Source organism: Cupressus sempervirens, chromosome 3 (assembly GCF_028749045.1).
Source record: "Cupressus sempervirens isolate cs-2001-9-10 chromosome 3, ASM2874904v1, whole genome shotgun sequence".
Lineage (NCBI taxonomy): Eukaryota > Viridiplantae > Streptophyta > Pinopsida > Cupressales > Cupressaceae > Cupressus > Cupressus sempervirens.
The window spans coordinates 972,693,918-972,714,718 of NC_143120.1; the positions used below are offsets into that span (position 1 = coordinate 972,693,918).

At 39.0% G+C, this 20,801-nt stretch overlaps 1 protein-coding gene across 1 annotated transcript in view; it reads right to left on the reverse strand.

The window, feature by feature from the left end:
* Positions 1-287: 287 nt before the first annotated feature.
* Positions 288-20,801, reverse strand: part of LOC149569993 (cucumisin-like) — a 33,848-nt gene continuing 13,334 nt past the window's right edge. Inside the window, exons 12-14 of the mRNA XM_089817064.1 lie at positions 11,724-11,786; positions 11,579-11,630; positions 288-520 (exon numbers count right to left, since the gene is read on the reverse strand). Of these exons, the coding sequence (XP_089673190.1) occupies positions 288-520; positions 11,579-11,630; positions 11,724-11,786 (348 nt within the window). The remainder of the gene's footprint in view (positions 521-11,578; positions 11,631-11,723; positions 11,787-20,801) is intronic.

Sequence of the window (20,801 nt, forward strand, 5' to 3'; positions counted from 1 at the left end):
GTCCACTGATGGCAAACTGTTGCATCTTCTGCTCTAGAGGATCTGTATAACTATTTCTTTGGAGGGACTCATGTTAGCCTTACCTCTAAGGGGATGTATTTTGGTCACTTACCTCAAATTATAAAGCTTGTGAATGAGATCTTTCCAGAAATAGTTATGGTCACTGTCAATTGTAACAAAACAAACTGGATCGGCTATGTCATTTACACAGTCGTGGCCAATGATTATTTTGTGGATCTTTGCAATAGATATCTTGCAACTAAGAGGTATCTCAAGAACAAGTTTGATTATGTAATGAGCCCTATTCCTGCATCAGGCCTGCAAGGAGTGTAGAAGAGTACGAAGTAGAAGCCTGAGAGAAGTCTTATATTGGCTCCCTTAGTGACATAATACTGAAGATGCAGAGTCTGTGGATTGGATGCAAATGTTTTACGAATACATGAATCGTTACCTTTCCTAGAGCTACTAATTACATTAACTACGTGGACCCTGATTTGGGTCGTGCAGATGATAATGAAATCTTAAGCATCGAATAGCAAAGTCATGGGGTGAAAACTACTTCGGTGGGAATTTCTTGAGGCTGGTGCATGTAAAGACTAAATTCGATTCAAACAATATTTTCAAGAAACAATTGTGGAGGATTTAAATCAAACAATATGCAATCAACTTTGTAATGAAACATATTTTTCATATATCACGCAAAACAAATTGGGAGCACAAGGATATTAATAGAGGCCTAAAACCAGAAATGGCCAAGTGGGAAAATCTTCTAATAGTACGTATAATTCACATAGCTGAATATAGTGTAACCAAAATTCATTTTGGCTTAGTTAACATAAGGATGGACACTAAGTTTCCCTTGTCAAAATTAACTGTGCAACATGGACTGTCCACTTATATAAAGATTGCAAGCACTACATGTTCAATTCGATAATCTTGTTACAAGTCCATTGCTATTCGGAGGCGTCTTTATCTACTCCAACATTGAATGTTCCATGCAATTCCTTTCAACAACGAAGATTTGAATACTTTAAAAATTAATCAAAACTCTTTCAAATAATTTGTTTCATTATAACTTTATAGAACATGAAAAAAGAAAAACCTATATTTGTTTATGCTCTAGAGAGCTTTCAAATGTTTAAATGTAGGGATGGGTCTCAGTGATTACTACATCAAGGGCCTAGATATAGAATGATGGAAATATAGTAATAGGATGGTCATGAGAAAGAGTATAGGAGTATGCGCAGGATCATGGTGTACCAAACTATGGCCTTAAGTGGCAGTGAAAAAATTAGCAAATCAGGGTAATGCCAACTTGACACATAATTTTAAAGTGGTTATGGACTTTATATCAAAAAGTTGTAAAAAAATAATCTATAGGAAATTGAATGTAGTTTATAAACTACTAGGCCTCATCTAGAGAAAAAAATAATTGATAGGTCAAAAGTTTGGATTTTAATGCAGTACTACGAAAATTTCAGGGCGAAAATAAAAAGTAGGCGTATGTCTGACCGCCTTAATCAAAATCAAATGATAATATTTTAAAAATAAAATTATAGATATAAAAACTAGACTCATGCCCAGATGTGACGCATATTTTTGGGTATTTTTATTCCAAATAAATAATTAAATATGAATTTTCTACTAAAACTTTTTCAAAAAAAAAGAAACCTCTCATCTCTGACCACCTTAACTAATAGAAAATTTTACCAAATTTAATTTATTTTAAATTTTTCTTATCATAGGCGAAGCATAGAATGTGACGCAACTTTTGGATTTAAAAAATGTTATATTGTTTGAAAGTTATAGCTATTTTTCATTCAGTATGTCAATCAACACTTTACAATAATCTTCATTGAAAATTAACTAATAAATACTTATTGAACTCAGAATTTGATAGCAATTATATCGATGGAATCTTGAGTGCTATAAAAAAACTCTTTTCGTTTTATTCAATTTCGATCAAAATAACATTGTCAGATGGCTACCTGAATTCTGAGTGTCACTTAAACCCTTCTCAAACACGTTTTTTGGGTTGACCAAATAGGCTTGGTAAATACCAGGCCTAATTAGATATCTAATTTAAAATCAGATATCCGATTAGGCCCGGCAATTTTCCACACCAATTTGGAGGGAAATTTGAGAGGGGGGATTTTTTTTCAATTTTAAATTTGGAGGGAGAGAAATTTAAGAGGAAATAAATTTAAGAGGGAAACTTTAGACTGTTTCAAAGGGAAATTTATTTCAGGAAAGTGTGGACATTAATATTAATATTATTATTATATATTATTATATTATAGTAATATGTATGATTATTATTATTAAATATAATATAGTTATAAATATAATAATAATTATTATAACTAAATATAATATAGTGATTATATGATATATATTATTATTATTAAATATATATAGTAGTATTATATGACTAAATTATTATATATAATAATATATATGGTTATTTTTATTATTAAATCTCTTTGACCCTCTTCAACCCATATGAATGGTTCTAATATGTCCTTAGGGGTCCTAAGACACCTAGGGACATATGTCGTCATGTAATGGGTCGAAAGGGGTCATAAGTCACCCTATGACTCCCTTCGACCCATATGAATGATTCTAATATGTCCCTAGGGGTTCTAGGACCCCTAGGGACATATGTCAACCTATGACCCCCTTCGACCCATATGAACAATTCAAATAGACATATGTCGTAATGTAATAGGTGGAAGGAGATCATAGGTCACCCTATGACCCTCTTTGACCCATATGAACAATTCGAATATGTCCCTTAGGGTCCTAGGACCCCTAGGGACATATGTCATTGTGGAATGGGTCGAAAGGGGTCATACGTCACCCTATGACCCCCTTCAACCCATATGAACAATTCTAATATGTCCTTAGGAGTCTTAGGACCCCTAAGGACATATGTCATCATGAAATGTGTCGGAGGGGGTGATAGGTCATCCTATGACCCCCTTCGACGCATATGAATGATTCTAATATGTCCCTAGCGGTCCTAGGACCCCTAGGGACATATGTCATCATGGAATGGGTCAAATGGGGTCATAGGTAAACCTATGACCCCGTTTGATCCATATGAACGACTCTAATATGTCCTTAGGGGTCCTAGGACCCCTAGGGACATATGTCGTCATGGAATGTGTCGAAGGGGATCAGAGGACACCTTATGACTCCCATCGACCCATATGAATGATTCTAATATGTCCTGACATATGTCATCATGTAATGGGTCAAACGGGGTCATAGGTCACCCTATGATCCCCTTCGACCCATATGAATGATTTTAATAAGTCCCTAGGGGTCCCTAGGGACATATGTCATCATGTAATGGGTGGAAGGGGGTCATAGGTCACTCTATGACCCACTTCGACCCATATAAACGATTCTAATATATCCCTAGGGGTCTTAGGACCCCTAGGGACATATGTCATCATGGAATGTGTCAAACTGTGACCCCCTTTGACCCATATGAATGATTTTAATATGTCTCTAGAGGTCCTAGGACTCCTAGGGACATATGTCATCATGTAATGAGTGACCTATGACCCCCTTTGACTCATATGAATGATTCTAATATGTCCTTAGGGGTCCTAGAACCCCTAGGGACATATGTCATCATGTAATGGGTGGAAGGGGGGCATAGGCCACCCTATGACCCCCTTCGACCCATATGAATGATTCTAATACGTCCATAGGGGTTATAGGATCCCTAGGGGCATATGTCATCATGGGATGTGTCAAAGGGGGTCATAGGTCACCCTATGACCACCTTACAGCCATATGAACAATTCTAATATGTCTCTAGGGATCCTAGGAACCCTAGGGACATATGTCATTGTGGAATGGGTTGAAAGGGGTCATAGGTCACCCTATGACACCCTTCAACTCATATGAACAATTCTAATATGTCCCTAAGGGTCGTAGGACCCTTAGGGACATATGTCATCATGGAATGTGTCGACCTATGACCCCTTTCGACCCATATGAATGATTCTAATACGTCCCTACGGGTCTTAGGACCCCTAGGGACATATGTCATCATGGAATGGGTTGAAAAGACCTATGACCCCCTTTGACCCATATGAAAGATTATAATATGTCCCTAGGGGTCCTAGGACCTTTAGGGGCATATGTTATCATGGAATGTGTCGAAGGAGGTCATAGGTCACCCTATGACTCCCAATCGACCCATATGAATGATTCTAATATGTCCCTAGGGGTCCTAGGACCCGCAGGGACACATGTCATCATGTAATGGGTCAAAAAGGGTCATAGGTCACCCTATGACGCTCTTCGACACATATGAATGATTCTAATATGTCCCTAGGGGTCCTAGGACCCCTAGGGACATATGTCATCATGTGGAAGAGACCTATGACCCCCTTTGAACCATATGAACGATTCTAATATGTTCTTAAGGGTCCTTAGGGACATATGTCATCATGGAATGTGTCAAAGGGGGTCATAGGTCACCCTATGATCCCCTTCAACCCATATGAACAATTCTAATATGTCAGGTCACCCTATGACCCCCTTCGACCCATATGAACAATTCTAATATGTCCCTTGGGGTCCTAGGACCCCTAGGGATATATGTCATCATGGAATGGATCGAAAGGGGCCATAGGTCACCCTATGACCCTCTTCTACCCATATGAACGATTCTAATATGTCCCTAGGGGTCCTAGGACCCCAAATGACATATGTCATCATGGAATGTGTCGAAGGGCGTCATAGGTCATCCTATGACCCCCTTTGACCCATATGAACAATTCTAATATGTCCCTAGGGTTCCTAGGACCCCTAAGGACATACGTCATCATGGAATGTGTCGAAGGGGGTCATAAGTCACCCTATAACCCCTTTCGACCCATATGAATGATTCTAATATCTCTCGTCATGTAATTGGTAGAAGGGGGTCATAAGTCACCCTATGACCCCCTTCGACTCATATGAACAATTCTAATATGTCCCTAGGGGTCTTAAGACCCCTAGGGACATATGTCATCATCTAATGGGTGGAAAGGGGTCATAGGTCACCCTATGACCCCCTTCGACCTATATGAATGATTCTAATATGTTCCTAGGGGTCCTAGGACCCCTAGGGACATATGTCATTATGGAATGGGTCGAAAGGTGTCATAGGTCACCCAATTGACTCTCTTCTATCCATATGAACAATTCTAATATGTCCCTAGGGGTCCTAGGACCCCTAAAAACATATGTCGTCATGGAATGTGTCGAAGGGTGTCATAGGTCATCCTATGACCTCCTTTGACCCATATGAATGATTCATATGTCATCATGAAATGTGTCGAAGGGGGTCATAGGTCACCCTATGACCCCCTTTGACCCATATTAACGATTCTAATAATATATGTCATAATGTAATAGGTGGAAGGGGGTCATAGGTCACTCTATGACCCCCTTCGACCCATATGAATGATTCTAATATGTCCCTAGGGGTGCTAGGACCCCTAAGGTCATATGTCATCATGTAATGAGTGGAAGGGGGTCATAGGCCACCCTATGACCCCCTTCGACCCATATGAATGATTCTGATATGTTGTCATAGAATGGGTTGAAAGGGGTCATAGGTCACCCTATGAGCTCCTTCAACCCATATGAACGATTCTAACGTGTCCCTAGGGGTCCTAGGACCCCTAGGGACATATGTCATCATGTAATGGGTGGAAAGGGGTCATAGACCACCCTGTGACCCCCTTCGACTTATATGAACGATTCTAATATGTCCCTAGGGGTCCTAGGATCCCTAATGACATATGTTGTCATGGAATGTGTTGATGGGGGTCATATGACCCCCTTCGACCCATATGAACAATTCTAATATGTTCCTAGGGATCCTAGGACCCCTAGGGACATATGTCGTTATGAAATGGGTCGAAAGGGGTCATAGGTCACCCTAGAACCCCTAGGGACATATGTCGTCATGGAATGGGTCGAACTTATGACCCCTTTCAACCCATATGAACAATTTCAATATGTCCTTAGGGGTCCTAGGATCCCTAGGAATATATGTCGTCATGGAATGTGTCGAAGGGGGTCATAAGGTGACCTATGACCCCCTTCTACCCATATGAAAAAAATAAATATGTCCCTAGGCATCCTAGGACCCCTAGGGACATTATCGTCATGGAATGGGTCGAAAGGGGTCATAGGTCACCCTATGACCCCCATCAACCCATATGAATGATTCTAATATGTCCCTAGGGGTCCTAGGACCCCTAGGGACATATGTCGTCATGGAATGTGTTGAAGGGTGTCATAGGTCACCCTATGAACCCTTTCGACCCCATATGAATGATTCTAATATCTCCCTAGGAGTCTTAGGACCCCTAGGGACATATGTCGTCATGAAATGTCGAAGGGGGTCATAGGTCACCCTATGACCCCCTTCGACCCATATGGACGATTCTAATCTGTCCCTAGGGGTCCTATGTCATCATGGAATGGGTGGAAGGGGGTCATAGGTCACCCTATGACCCCCTTCCACCCATATGAATGTTTCTAATATGTCCCTAGGGGTCCTAGGACCCCTAAGGACATATGTCGTCATTGAATGGGTCATGACCTATGACCCCCTTCAACCCATATGAACGATTCTAATATGTGCATATATATTAATATATATTATATTTAAAGATTATAATAAAAATAATATAATATATTATTACATATTAATAACATAGGTCATAATAATAATAATATATTATAGATTATAATTTATAGATGATAATAATAATAATATATATTAATAACATATATATATATATATATATATATATATATATATATATATATATATAATATTATGTTATTATATTTAATAAAACTATAGTAAAAATAATAATAATATAATATAATAATATATATTATATTAATAGATTATAATAATAATAACATAATATATTATATAATATTATATCTTTACATAGTCATATAACTGAAATAACTTATAACTCACAAACTCAAATTATATCATAACCCACAATTTCATTTTTCCCTTCAAGGTTTTTTTGGATGGATATTGGATATCTGATTTCATATCGGATATCTGATATACTGGCATGATTTTTCCAAATGTTCCTTGTCACTGCAGACTCGAAAGGGACAAAATGTAATACTGAAGGAAAAGACAAAGTATGTTAAATGTCAGTTAAGTTGACGATGAATTAGTTGAAGGTGAAATCATAGAGTCAGATAATGAATATGTGCAGTTGGGGAATGAAAATGTACCAATTGAAAACGATAATGCCAGAATTAAAAATTTAGAGAATGAAAATTTTGAGGACGAAATGCTACCGGGTCATAATGTAAATTGCATAATTGACCATGCCGAACATGACAATCCAGAGAAACCTAATGCACAAGAACCTTACATATCTCCTAATTATAATCGACATGAAGGTTCTATAACACCAAAATGGATAATTAAAATTGATGAAATGATTATTACCAGTTTGGAAGGGAAAAAATCAGAAAGAACCATTCGGTTATGAGCTTCGAGACTATATAAGATGTTTTTCAGCAACAAGATAGTGGTGGAGCAATGTCAGCTTTTCATGCACTTATTAAAGATGCAAAAGATGAGACCTATGCTTTCCAAATTGAAGATTCATGTCAATAAAAAGTTGGAAAGAAATGCCATTATTGTGAAGAATCTTTTTAGTGCTCTCAATAGCCTTGGAAAAAATAACAGGGAGAAGGATAACATAGCTACTCGAAGGGTTATTACAACCTCTTTGGTAAGTCATCATTTGAGAAAGGGTAGATATATGAGACAAACTTGTATTGATTTGAATCTAAATTGTACTACTTTGAGAAGAGCACTTAGTCGATGAGAGAAAATTGATGATGCTCTTCAAAATGAAACATGGTCATTTGGTGGGAGACTTCCACATTTTGTTAAGAAGTTATCCGATGATGTGAAGGAAGAAATTACACAATTTTGGCACTCTAGCTCATGAGTATCACCCAATGCTAAAGACGTGTTAAAGTTTAGAATTGGCATCAGAGACCGCACGCCACATCCTAAACACTATTTGGAGGTAAGTCAAACTATGTTGTTTAGACAATTTAGAGAGAGTCATCCAAGTCTTCATATATCACAAAGGGCTTTTGAATCTTTGAAGCCATTTTATTGTGTGCCACTCAAAATTCGAAATACATGTTGTTGCAAATATCATGTTGAGTTTTCTATGCACCATGAACTATTACGCTCCATCCGTTCTACTTTGCATTGTAAAGAAATGTTGGAGGATTGTGGTGTAGTGGGCTTCCAAAATCATCAAGAGACTTGCTAGATCAACTTTTATGTCATAGAGTTGATGGTTGTTTCTTTTATAGAAATGCTTGCTTAAATGAGAAGTGTTCAGAATGTGGTGGCTTATCCAAGTTTGACACATGTTTCCATGAGGGGTGCGAACAAGATTTTGGAAAGACAATAGTGAAAAAAAAGGTATATGAAACGGTGAAATACACATTGAAGAGTGGGGGTGAGAGCTCTAGATGTGAATTGGTTGGAAAAGATATCAGTATGGCTAGTTTTATTTCAGATTTCAAGGCAACTCTTTTCTACAAGTATGCAAGACATATTCATAGGTCTTAGTGGTTGGATCAACAATTTAGAATGTGTAAGGAGACTTTTCCCATAGGCACTATTATATCAGTTGTTAATTTTGTTGAGAACTACACATTGCAACCTTAAAATGAGACACAATCTCAGTATTACAACTCTATTCAAATTGCTATTTTTGTTCACATAACATATAGACATGCCCTTGATAGTGTGGAAGATAATCGAAAGATTATTAGAGAGTATCATTTTTATATGAGTGATGATAGATCTCACTCTCACGAGTTTGTGCAACATTGTTTCAAGAATTATTTTGATTTCTTACATAAGCATGCAATTACTATGGATAGAAATATCATTTGGTTAGATAACTATACAGGTCAATTTAGGAATGCTCGCATGTTTTATTGGTTGTGTAGGATGCACGTAGAGAGGGGGGTGCTTCATATTTGGAGTTTTTTTTAGTATGGCCATGGAAAAGGGGAACATGAAGGAGTAGGGGCATGTGTGAAGAGAGCTCTAGTTAAGGAGCAACTGAAGATTTCAGCTGCAGAGCTTCTTGATGCTCGTGGTATTGTTGATTGGTGTAGTTTAGCATTATCACAGGGGGGGACTCTTAATTCATTGGTACGTAGGTTCTTTTGGTTGGTTGAGGAAGGGTCCATAGGTGATAGATTAGATTGTGCTACAGTGAGAGACTCATCATAAATGTATTCATTCCAAAGCTTTGATTCTAGTACATGGACCATTTGGACACGACAGCTAGCTTGCTTTTGTCCTAGTTGTTTTAAGTTTGATTGGGATCACTGTGAGTCGAGTGAGTGGGTGGACACATGGGCTCCACATTAGCTTACTCCATTTTCTATCATACCCTCTATAAAAAATGATGACATGGAAAGTTCACTTGATCATAACCATCTGTTAGATCTACTTCAGCTAGGAGATGTCTTTGCATTGGTTGCACCATAGGGGAATGATGAGAAATCTGATTATTGGTTAGCACATTGTGTAAGAGGTAAATAAAAACTTGCACAACCAATCAAAGATGATGATGGATTCACATATTCTACTGGTTCAGTGGTTGTTGCTGGAACATGGTGTCAGATATACATGCTTAGAAGGAACAAAATTCTTGCATTCGAAGACTATCAGAAGCACAAAATAATTCTCATATATTTGCATCTTATTATAGCAACAAATGTAAAGTTGTTGAAGCATCAAGGAAGACCAAAAGTAAAAGAAATTTTTACTATTACTAATGTTGATCATGAAGCCCTATTGGAGAGCCTAAAATAGAGAGAGGACCCTACTAGAACACTTGACTAAGTATATTTACTTGTTATGTTATTTTCTTCAAAATGATTCAGTGATATTGGAATGTAGGTACATTATGAAGAGTGGGGGGGGGGGGGGGGGGGGGGGGGGCGCGGGGTGTTGGGGAGAATTCCTAAGATTTATGATGTATTATGATGTAAAATGTGAAGTTTTTTTTGTATATCATGGTTTTTGTAATAATGAAAAAGACAAGTTATTCAAAATAACACATACACATCCAAATACATGCAAAAGATTTCAATTATTCTATTTTTATTTATGATGAGTGATCTAAATTACATGATATAATTTAGTACTTGAAAAGAAAAGATCAATTTATTTTTTTCCATGATTGTCTCTTTTACATCATTATGATATATTAATTTCATAGAGAGGTGGTTTTCCAATTTTTATAAACTTTCTATAAGATTTTTACTGTTTAGAACACTTCCCACCCTTTAGAGTGGAGATCTCCACCATGCAAGATGATTGACCAAAAAAAACCTATCTCAAGCACTCCAACATGAGGACACCCTCCAAGAAACCCACCTAAAGAGATCTATACACCCATCTAAAGAGATCTATAATATAATATTGAATTGACTAGACTACTTAAGGATTAGATTCATACTTATTAATCTTTGTCTTTTAGACACGAGACATTAGTTTTCATGTTTTAGTCATGGAATGTGTCCAAGGTTCTCTAAGTGTGTTTCGAGGTCGACCTTTCGAGGGTCATAACTTGGAGCTCGTGAGGGCTATCGATGAAGCGTTGAATGCTACAGGACGGTGATGTTGAGGCCTAAAATAACTCAGAGCTCGTGAGGGCTATCGACGAACTGTCCAATCAAGTCTCTTAAGTTGAGATATTTTGAGGTTATGTTGAAATTGAAAAGTTTTAGTATGAGGATAGTAACAAAGTGAAGTGCTAGTTATCAAAGATTATGAATCTAGGAATGACTTCATGGTTGGGAATAGAATCCATGGTTGAGGAGTGGATTCCTTAACTATGTTGAGATTAGTTTTGAAGCCAAGAGTTAGTTTCAAGGTTAAAGGTGGAGTTTAAAATCAGATTTGAGGTTATTTGAACCTTGTGTAGGAGGTTAACAAGTGTGTTTATGTCATGATAGCACTTTAAATTAAACATTGCATCCAAATTTGATAATAAAGGTTGTTAAAATGTTATTAAAAAATTATTGCATTTGAATCGAATATAACAAACATAATCAAAATTAATGATATTCCATAAACATGAACACTACACATGATCCACGATAAATTGAACAATACTTCTACCCCGTTGATTGTGGGCTGTGTATGTTCAAATACATTTGTAAGATGAATCTACAACTTAAACTATAACATTATAATTCATATCATGCTAAATTTATAACATATTTAATCATGAATTCAAACTACAACTTACTATTGTAGGCTTCTCCTCATGATAGAGTGGCTGCATCATCAAATCTACATAACTCTCTCATCGGACCTCATGTGCACTAGGAGTATCCTATGAGATACAAAATAGTAGTTGTTAATATCACAGAAATTAGTTTTGAATTTATTTATGAAGATAAAGAAAATATTAAAAAATGATACTTATACATACAATGGGGCTCTTAGTGTGAATGGAAATGCCTGATCGTCTACGACGCAGAATCTGTACAAGCTCATCGCCAGTAGCCAGGCCCTATATACAATACATAATGTAATTAAATTGCATTACCAAAAAAATTTTACAAGAATGCATTGATATTTAATCAAATAGAAAGCACCTAATTACATTTCCTTTGTCAATGCGTGCTGGCTCATCCCCTACACTTTGTCCCCCTGGGACTCGTGGTACCTGCAAGATAAAATAAAGATTAGCAACCATATATGCTACAATATCAAATAGAAAAAATAATGCAAACACAACATAATGTACCGTAGATGTCTCAAGGCCAAATGAAATGGCTGAGAGCATGGCATCATCATTTTGTTTGAGCTCTTCCTCGATCATCAACTAAACATGAATGAAGAACACATACATGTATAAGTCAGTATGGCTTAAAAATTAAAATTACTCTATTATAAAAATTCACTTTAAATCGCATATGTCATAAAAAATAATGTATACACGTATCGACATCGAAGGAGTCCATGCCTCTACATTCCCCTCCTCTCTCATATTAGGGTCTGTAGCCTCTATGCGTGTGTCTGGTGTATTCTCGTCTAATACAAAATGATACTTAGGAAGATTATCTATGGGACCCAAGAAAATATGCTTGCATGTAATGCAAATGTGAGACACACAAACGTGTGATGAGCTAGCCAATGATGAACTAGCCCTTGTAGACACCTAAAATCCCTTAGAAAATAAAGTATTTTTATTTTCTAAAAAAGTCCCTGATGACATCATCATTTATTAATTAATTAATTAATTTATTTTTATGCCATTAAATCCCCTTGTCTTAATTAAAAATATTTAATTAAGGAATCTCTTCCAAAAATGTTTAAATTTTATTTAAATATTATTTCTTTATTTATTAATTATTTAATTAATAAATTGACCAAAAATCCCAAAATAAATATTTAATTTATTTTTTGCCCAAAACTTGGCCAATTTCCTTAAGATGACTAACCTCTTCCAAAATCTCCTAATCCTTCTTTAATTTCGATTAAAGGCTAATCCCATCATTTTCTACCCTTAATCCCAACTCAAAATATTTAACTAAGGTTAAATATTAATCCTCATATTTATTAATTATTTTTTAATAAATATCTCCTCAACCCAAACCTATGAGATAAATAAACTTTATTTATCCTCATCCTAAGCCTATCCCTAAACCCCCTTTTTAGCCTAATCCACCCCATCCACCCATACTAGCCAAGCTTAGCTACTAACTCACCCACCCTCATTGAATGCCATCCACTTGCATATCTCTAACAAGCTTAGTCTAATCCTAAATCACCTCTAATCCCCCCCTAACCTTGTCACATTCCCTAAGCAAGCTTAAGACTTTCCTAAACCAAGCAAAGTCAACAATCTCAACTCCCTCCAAAATATCCCAACCACTAAGCCTTCAATGCTCTTACAAGGCCATAAAGACTCTTACAAGCCCCTTTATTGCTCTTACAAGCCATTAAGAAGGGTCTTTATGAAGATATTATCCCTTGAGCCTCCTTTGTTGACTCATCCTTGCCCTTTCCTCCATCCACTCACCCCGTGACATGTGTCACTCCTTGATTGGTTGTAAAGAAGCACAATCCATGTGCTCTCCTCTCATGCAATCTAAGCCCTCCATAAGCTTTTTCCTTTCCTTCCATCTTAACCCTCCATCTCTCAAGCCTCTTGCCTATAAATTGGATCCCCTCCCAAGCCATATCATCACAATCCTTGAGTTAAAGTTATAATGCTAGTTTGAGAAGTCAAAGCCCTTAACCATACCCTTATAATGCCAAATTGAGAGCTCACAAAGCTACCAATTTGCCATTTCCCATCTCCATTGAAGCATAGTTTGAGTATCTTGAGCAAACATCCCACATCCACATAATAGACTCATCCCTAAAACAAGAAAGGTCTCATTGAGAGAACCTCTTAATGGTTCATATTCTCAATTGAGAGCTTGTCTTAGTCTCTCATATATGTTATATTAGTGTTGTTAGTTGATGCTTTGTTTCTTTAAATAGATTAGTGTTTCTTGCTAACATATTAGTGTATACATTTTGGCACGCCCGGTGGGACACAATCACCACCAAGCTTGCACATAGGAAAGCAGACCTTTCATACTTTGACAACATATCTTTGAAGTTAGAATCCCCAACCCAATCCTCCTTAGGTTTTGTCATATAGCTTTGCCTCAACCTAGGAAATTATTTGCATAGAAAAGCCTTCCCCTTTTGCATCCATCAGCATTGTTGCATCTCATCCCTAGGAAACATTCTACATTTTCATGCCACCTATCACTCGCTTAGCCAAGAAGAAGGAAACAATGGAGCCCTATCATTTGGATCAAACAACATCGGGCCCTTGAGCAGTCAACCATCCTTCAGCCCAGAGAACACTATACCATCATCTACTGACATTGAAGCTTTCATGAACCAACCAGGAAATGCAGTATCGGTGAACGCTATTATAGACAAAAACAAGGAAACAATCATGGCTAACTTTCGAAGGGACAACATTGGAGCCTTCGACTTTGGAAGACCTCCTCCCCTATCAGAGCCATCTCACCCGTTGTTTGGACAACTCCCACCACCCATAGGCTCTTATGTTTCAAATTATCCTCAATATGTGCCAAAAGAAGAGCCTCAACCCATCCCATATGATCCAACAGACCCAAACATACCAGCCTCCACCCAAGTTGAAATCTCCCTTCTGCAAGCCAATCCAGCCACCACCACTCCACCATTGGTCCATACCACTCCATCCCAAACCCCCTTCGCTCAAAAGACCTCATCATTCACTCCCTTCACTATTGCTGCTGCTGCTCCCCAACCCAGCCTTCCAAATCCACCCATCTCCCAAATCAGTGCTAGTATCTTTGGCCAACCTCAGCAATATACAACTGGGATGTCACCCATGGGGTCAAGTAATCAACCTTTTATCACCCCCAGCTTGTTTACCTCAGCTCAGAGCACAATTCCATCATTTCCACTAGGTCCTTGGAGCTTAGTGCCATCAGCCACAAATCCACAAGCTACTACCAATGTTCTACCAAGCTCTCAAGTGACCCAAGCTCCTACCACCACTCTACCAAGCTTTCAAATCCAGCCACCAAGCTATCAAACCCCATCAATTCCATTTCCAAGCTTTCAATTCCCACCACCTCCACCACCAACTAATCCATTACCTCCTATTACCAACTATTTTTCTATGCCACTTCTAGGAGGAAATCCACCACCACCAACCACTAATTACTTGGCCTCTTTTTCCATGCAGATACCTTCCCAGATGGGGGCACAACCCACATATATTGGTAAAACTCCTCAAATCCAAAGTCAAGTTCCACAAGCTCCCCGATCCTTTCCCCAAGCTTCACAACCATCTTATACCTTACCTCCACAAAGCAATCCATTTATCCCACAGCTAGCTTATGTTCCTCAATCCCAACCTCAAATCCAATATCAATAGCAAGCCTCACAACACATGCAAGAATATATGCCACCTCGACCTCAGCAACTCATCATCCACCATTCAGTTGCCCAAACCATGTACAATCCCTACCAGCCCATACCTCAAAGCCATCCATATTCCATTGCCCCATCTAGCACATACCTACCTTAGGGCACTCCTACATTAGGGGCACCCCAGCCATCACCCATTAATTCAGAATGGGAAGCCATGAAGACAGCTTTGAAGAACATCCAAGAGGGAAATGATCCAAAAACCTTCAAATTTGAGAATGTGTGTCCTTACCCATTTGACAGAGCCATTACCATGACACCATTTCCCAAACACTTTGAGACGCCCAAATTTGACAAATTTAGAGGAAAAGGAGACCTTGTCACACATCAAAGAATTTTACATGCACTGCCAAGAAATGGCATACGATGACGTCTTCCTCTTGCGTCTCTTTCCCAAAAGCTTGGCCGGACCAGCTCTTGAATGGTTTTATAGAATCCCCTATGGCACAATTAAAAATTTTGCTGAATTATCTGAGGCATTTGTAGCCCAATAGGCCCATCTTGTTGAAACAAAGCTATCAGTAGTTGATCTTGTCCACACTAAGCAAAAAGGTAGAGAAAGCCTTCCCGAATATCTGCAAAGATGGCAAACCCTTACCACCCACATATCTTGCACCTTGTTAAAGCGCCATTTGGTGAAAATGTTTATTGATAATGCCCATCCTAGCTTGGCTCACCACATGACCATGAACTGTTTGCAGACTTACAAAGATATCAAAAAGAAAGGAATGATCCTTGAGAAAGGACTCATTAAAGATGGTGTGGTCAAGATTTACAAAGAGGCCAACCAAAATCAATCACATTCCAATGACAAGTCTAGGTATTGGAACAAAAACAAGCACATTGCAACATATGGCGTCACTGACACCAGACATGTGAATATTGTTGGTCCTTCTCAAAACCAGTCCAACCCACCATATCAACCAAAAAATCAACAAGCTATCAACTACCAACAGAAAAATAACCAAAGCTATCAAAACCACAATCCAAGACCCAACTTCCAAGGGTCTAGCAATCAAGCTAATGCCATCAATGTAGCTGCAGGGCAAAAGCCCAGATTCCAACCTGCACCTAGAAACTATACACCCCTTGGTGAGCCATTGGATGTCATTTTTGAGAAATTAGTCAAGGAAAATCTCATCAAATTTCCTCCTACCCAGCAAATCGACCCAAGTCAATCCAAAGTTGCATGGTACAAAGATAATGAGTACTGCAAATTTCATAGGGTAAAAGGTCACACTACCCTTAGATGCATGAAATTGAAAGATTATGTGCAGGACCTCATTGATCGGAAAGAAATCACCGTTGGTGCCCAAACCTCTCTCAATGCAGGCTTACAGATCTATCAAAATGCTTTTCCTCCTCACAACAACCAAAATCCTGGAAAATCACCTATCCAAACCAACAAAAACAACACCAACAACTGCCAGCCAAACCAATAGCATGGGAAGAACAATGACCACACTTCATCCTATATAGACTATGGTAGCCTCATCGGTTGTATATTTGAAAAAGAGCCTTCTGTCAATGTTATCAATATCCAAGGCCCAAACAATGAGTGTGCAATCACCACTATAAGAGCGCGATTTAACATCGCAGGTCCACCAGCACTATCAGCTCCATCAAAAAGTGAGTACAATATCTTGGAACACCTTGGGAACATGCCAGCCCAAATCTCCATTTTAGATCTTCTTCACACCAGTCCTGTGTACAAAAGCATCCTTGAAAATGCTCTCATAGAATCCCGTGTCCCTTCAAATATCAACGCTATTGATTTTTGTAATCTTGTTGGACACCTTTCCTCCTCATGTTCCCTATCATTCAAACCCACTGACATACCCATGGTCGAGCCAGATCACACCCTTCCACTTCGCATAGCCATCATGGTATCCAATTTTGCCGTAAAAAGAGTAATGATAGATAATGGATCAGCCTTGAATATTTTCACCCTAAAATTCATAAAACAAGCTGGGTATACTGAGGCAGATATCATCAGTGAAGTTATCACCATCAAAGCTTATGAAAACTTAGAAAGAACCATAGAGGGAACTATTTTGCTGCCAATCAAGGTTGGGCTAGTCATCCAAGAAACAATCTGCCATGTTGTTGATCTAAACCTACCATTCAACATCCTCCTCAGTCGCCCATGGATTCATGCCATGAAAGCCGTTCCATCCACTTACCATCAGTGCGTCAAATTTCCACATCAGGGCACTGAGGTAACCATCCATGCCGATCCAGAACCCTTTTCTTACTGCAATGCGGTTGAAGCTTAATATACAAACCATTGCCCTAGAATTGATATCGACACATCCATCACCAACTCATCCCACACTTGTAATGACCCAGAAACCATCCTCACCTCCACCCTCTCTGCCGTGAAGATCAATAACAAAGGCTGTGGAGAGTATAGTCTATCAGACGCATTTGCTGTCGAGGCACTCCCACTTGATCCACATGCCCATGGATGACCGAAATATCACAAAGCTAAGGAGATTCCACCTCGTCGATACAAACAGTTTGGCCCAACAACCTTTGTATCCTCAAAAATCCCTCTTCATGAGGAGCTCACTCCAGATATCAACAATTGGTTACATAAGGATGCACCTCCAAGAAATCAAGCACGCTTTGATCACTTCATCCAGAAGTATCCCCAAGAACATAAGCTCATCACTGACAAATGGAACTATCAAGGTGGTGGTCTAGGACCAGAAGAAAGAGGCATGCAGTGCCCTATCGATGCACACAAGTGGGAATCAAAGTCAGGTCTTGGCTTTGGCATACCCACAACTGGGGGCACCAATACAAACGGTCACGCTTTTTCAAACATTCATCGCGACCTTGTCGAAATCGAAGACATTCCTAAGGAAGTTGAAAAGAGAGTCTACGACAATATCCCAGACCAAATCTTCCTCGGAGACTCTGTTCCCCAAGAACTATCCATCCATTTCATTGACCTACCACTCGCCCATCCACAACTCATAGATTGGGACCAACCAAGCATCATACACATTGATGAGTTCACATCAGAGGAAGCGCTTCTGAGATTCATGGGAGCCGAAACTCCTCACAAGCAAACAAAGCCAGATTTTGCCTATATCTATAAGCTAGATCCCAAGGGGTATTTTGGAAAAAATCCCCAACCTAGTTCCGATACACCCAAAACTGGAACTAAGGTGAATCTAAGACTAGCTAAGGCAGCGAAGAGAACCCCTCAGCAAGAAAATCCAAAGCCACAAGTAGAACACGAGGATTTAGCATTGCCTCCTCAAGATAATCGACCAGAGGTGTCTTCTATTCTAATTGAGGATACTAGAGAAGTCAACATCGGTTCTTTAGAGATCCCCAGACTTGTTCACATTGCTGCATCCCTATCACAAGACCAAGCTGACCTCCTCTTTGAGGTCTTAAGAGAGAACATTGGCCGATTTGCATGGTCATATCAGGACATGCCAGGACTTGATCCAAAGCTTGTAGATCATCTTGCAGTCGATCCAAAGATCAAACCCGTCAGACAAAAGCTTAGAAAAATGCACCCCAAGGTGGCATTACTGGTCAAAGCTGAATTAGAATGAATGTTAGCTGCTAAGGTTATCTGACCTATCGACTACTCACAATGGATCTCCAACATGGTCCCCGTCACTAAACCTTCCGGTGACATCAGAATCTGCACTAATTTTAGAGATCTTAACAAAGCTTGTCCAAAAGATGATTTTTCCTTGCCCAACATAGATATGATTGTAGATCTTACAGCTGGACATGAAATTTTGTCCCTCATGGATGGATTTTCTGGGTATAATCAAATCAAGACTGCAGAAGAGGATTAGCATAAGACAACATTCACTACCCCTTGGGGAACCTTTTGTTACAACATGATGCCTTTTGGCCTAAAGAATGCTGGGGCTACCTATCAAAGAGCTATGACAGCCATTTTTCATGATCTCATCCATAGCATTTTGGAGGATTATGTGGATGATATCTTGGTTAAATCTCACACCTTCATGGATCATCTTACTGACCTGGAGAAAGTCTTTGATAGGTTAGCCAAATATCATCTCATGCTAAATCCCAAGAAATGTGTCTTTGGGGTCACATCGGGCAAGCTTCTAGGTGTTATAGTTTCTAAATGAGGTATAGAGATCGACAGCAAGAAGGTCAAGGCCATCTTAGACATGCCTCCTCCCTAGACACTGCGACAGCTTCGCTCTCTTCATGGAAAGCTTCAATCCGTTCGGTGCTTCATCTCCCAGCTTGCAGATAAGTGTACGCCATTTACACATTTACTAAAGAAGGATGAAAACTTCAAGTGGGATCCTTTATGTCAAAGCAACTTCGATCATCTTAAAAAGTATCTCACCAATCCCCCTATCTTGGTTCCACTAGTTCCTAGTCGTCCCTTGATCTTGTACATATCAGCAACGCCTACTGCTCTAGGGTCACTTCTAGCACAGCTTGATGACTACGGCAGAGAAAGAGCCATCTACTACATCAATAGAACCCTAGTTGGTTATGAACTCAATTACACTCCTATGGAAAAAGCTTGTTTGGCAGTTGTATTTTTCAACTCAAAAGCTTCGCCATTACATGCTATGTCATACCATCCAACTAGTCTCCAAGATTGACCCTCTCAAGTATATGCTCTGTAGAACAACACTTATAGGTTGTTTGGCCAAATGGGTTATGCTCCTTAGCGAATTTAACATCCAGTATGTGGATAAAAAGGCAATCAAAGGGCAAGCTATAGCAGATCACCTAGCTGATGCACCTCTAATAGATGCATATCCTTTGATCACAGAATTTCTAGATGAACATATTTGTCTAATTGAAGAACAACCCCCATGGAAATTTTATTTTGATGGCTCACACACATCTCATGGATCAGGGGCAGGAATATTGTTGGTCACACCTCAAGGAGATTACATTCCAAAAGCCTTCAAGCTACAATTCCCTAGCACCAACAATATAGCTAAATATGAGGCTCTCATAGCAGGATTAAAGATAGCTGCAGAATGGAACATCACTAAGTTACAAATCTTTGGCGATTCTCAGCTTATCATCAAGCAAGCCCTAAATGAATATCAAACCAAAGATGAAAAGCTATTACCCTACAAAGCGCTAGTTGATCAACTAACCCAGCATTTTACAAAGCTTCAGTTTACACAAGTGCTTCGAATATAGAACAAAGCAGCAGACACTATGGCTACTATCGGCTCGCTCTTGGAAATTCCCCAAGTAGCTACATAGTATGAGTTTTTAGTCGAGCAGCTCCTCACACCTGCCTATGCGAATGAGGATTCAAACCTTGTTTGCATCTTCGTTGGTCCCCAATCCCCTTGGTACCATGAGATTTACACTTACCTTAACGATGGTATCATATCCCCTCACCTCACACGTACCCAACGCCAGAACCTCATCCAAAAATCATCCCGCTATGTTATCATAGCCAATACCCTATATCGTCGGGGTTATCACGATACTCTCTCTCGATGTTTAGATGAAAATGAGGCCGCGATGGCGTTAAAAGAAGTACATTCTAAACTTTGCAGTGCCCACACAAGTGGTATTGTCCTAGCATGACAAATCCTTAGAGCAGGCTACTATTGGCCTACCATTGAAGAAGACTCCTGTGACTTTGTCAGAAAGTGTCTCCCATGTCAGTAGAACGCAAATCTTGTGTACGCTCTAGCATAAG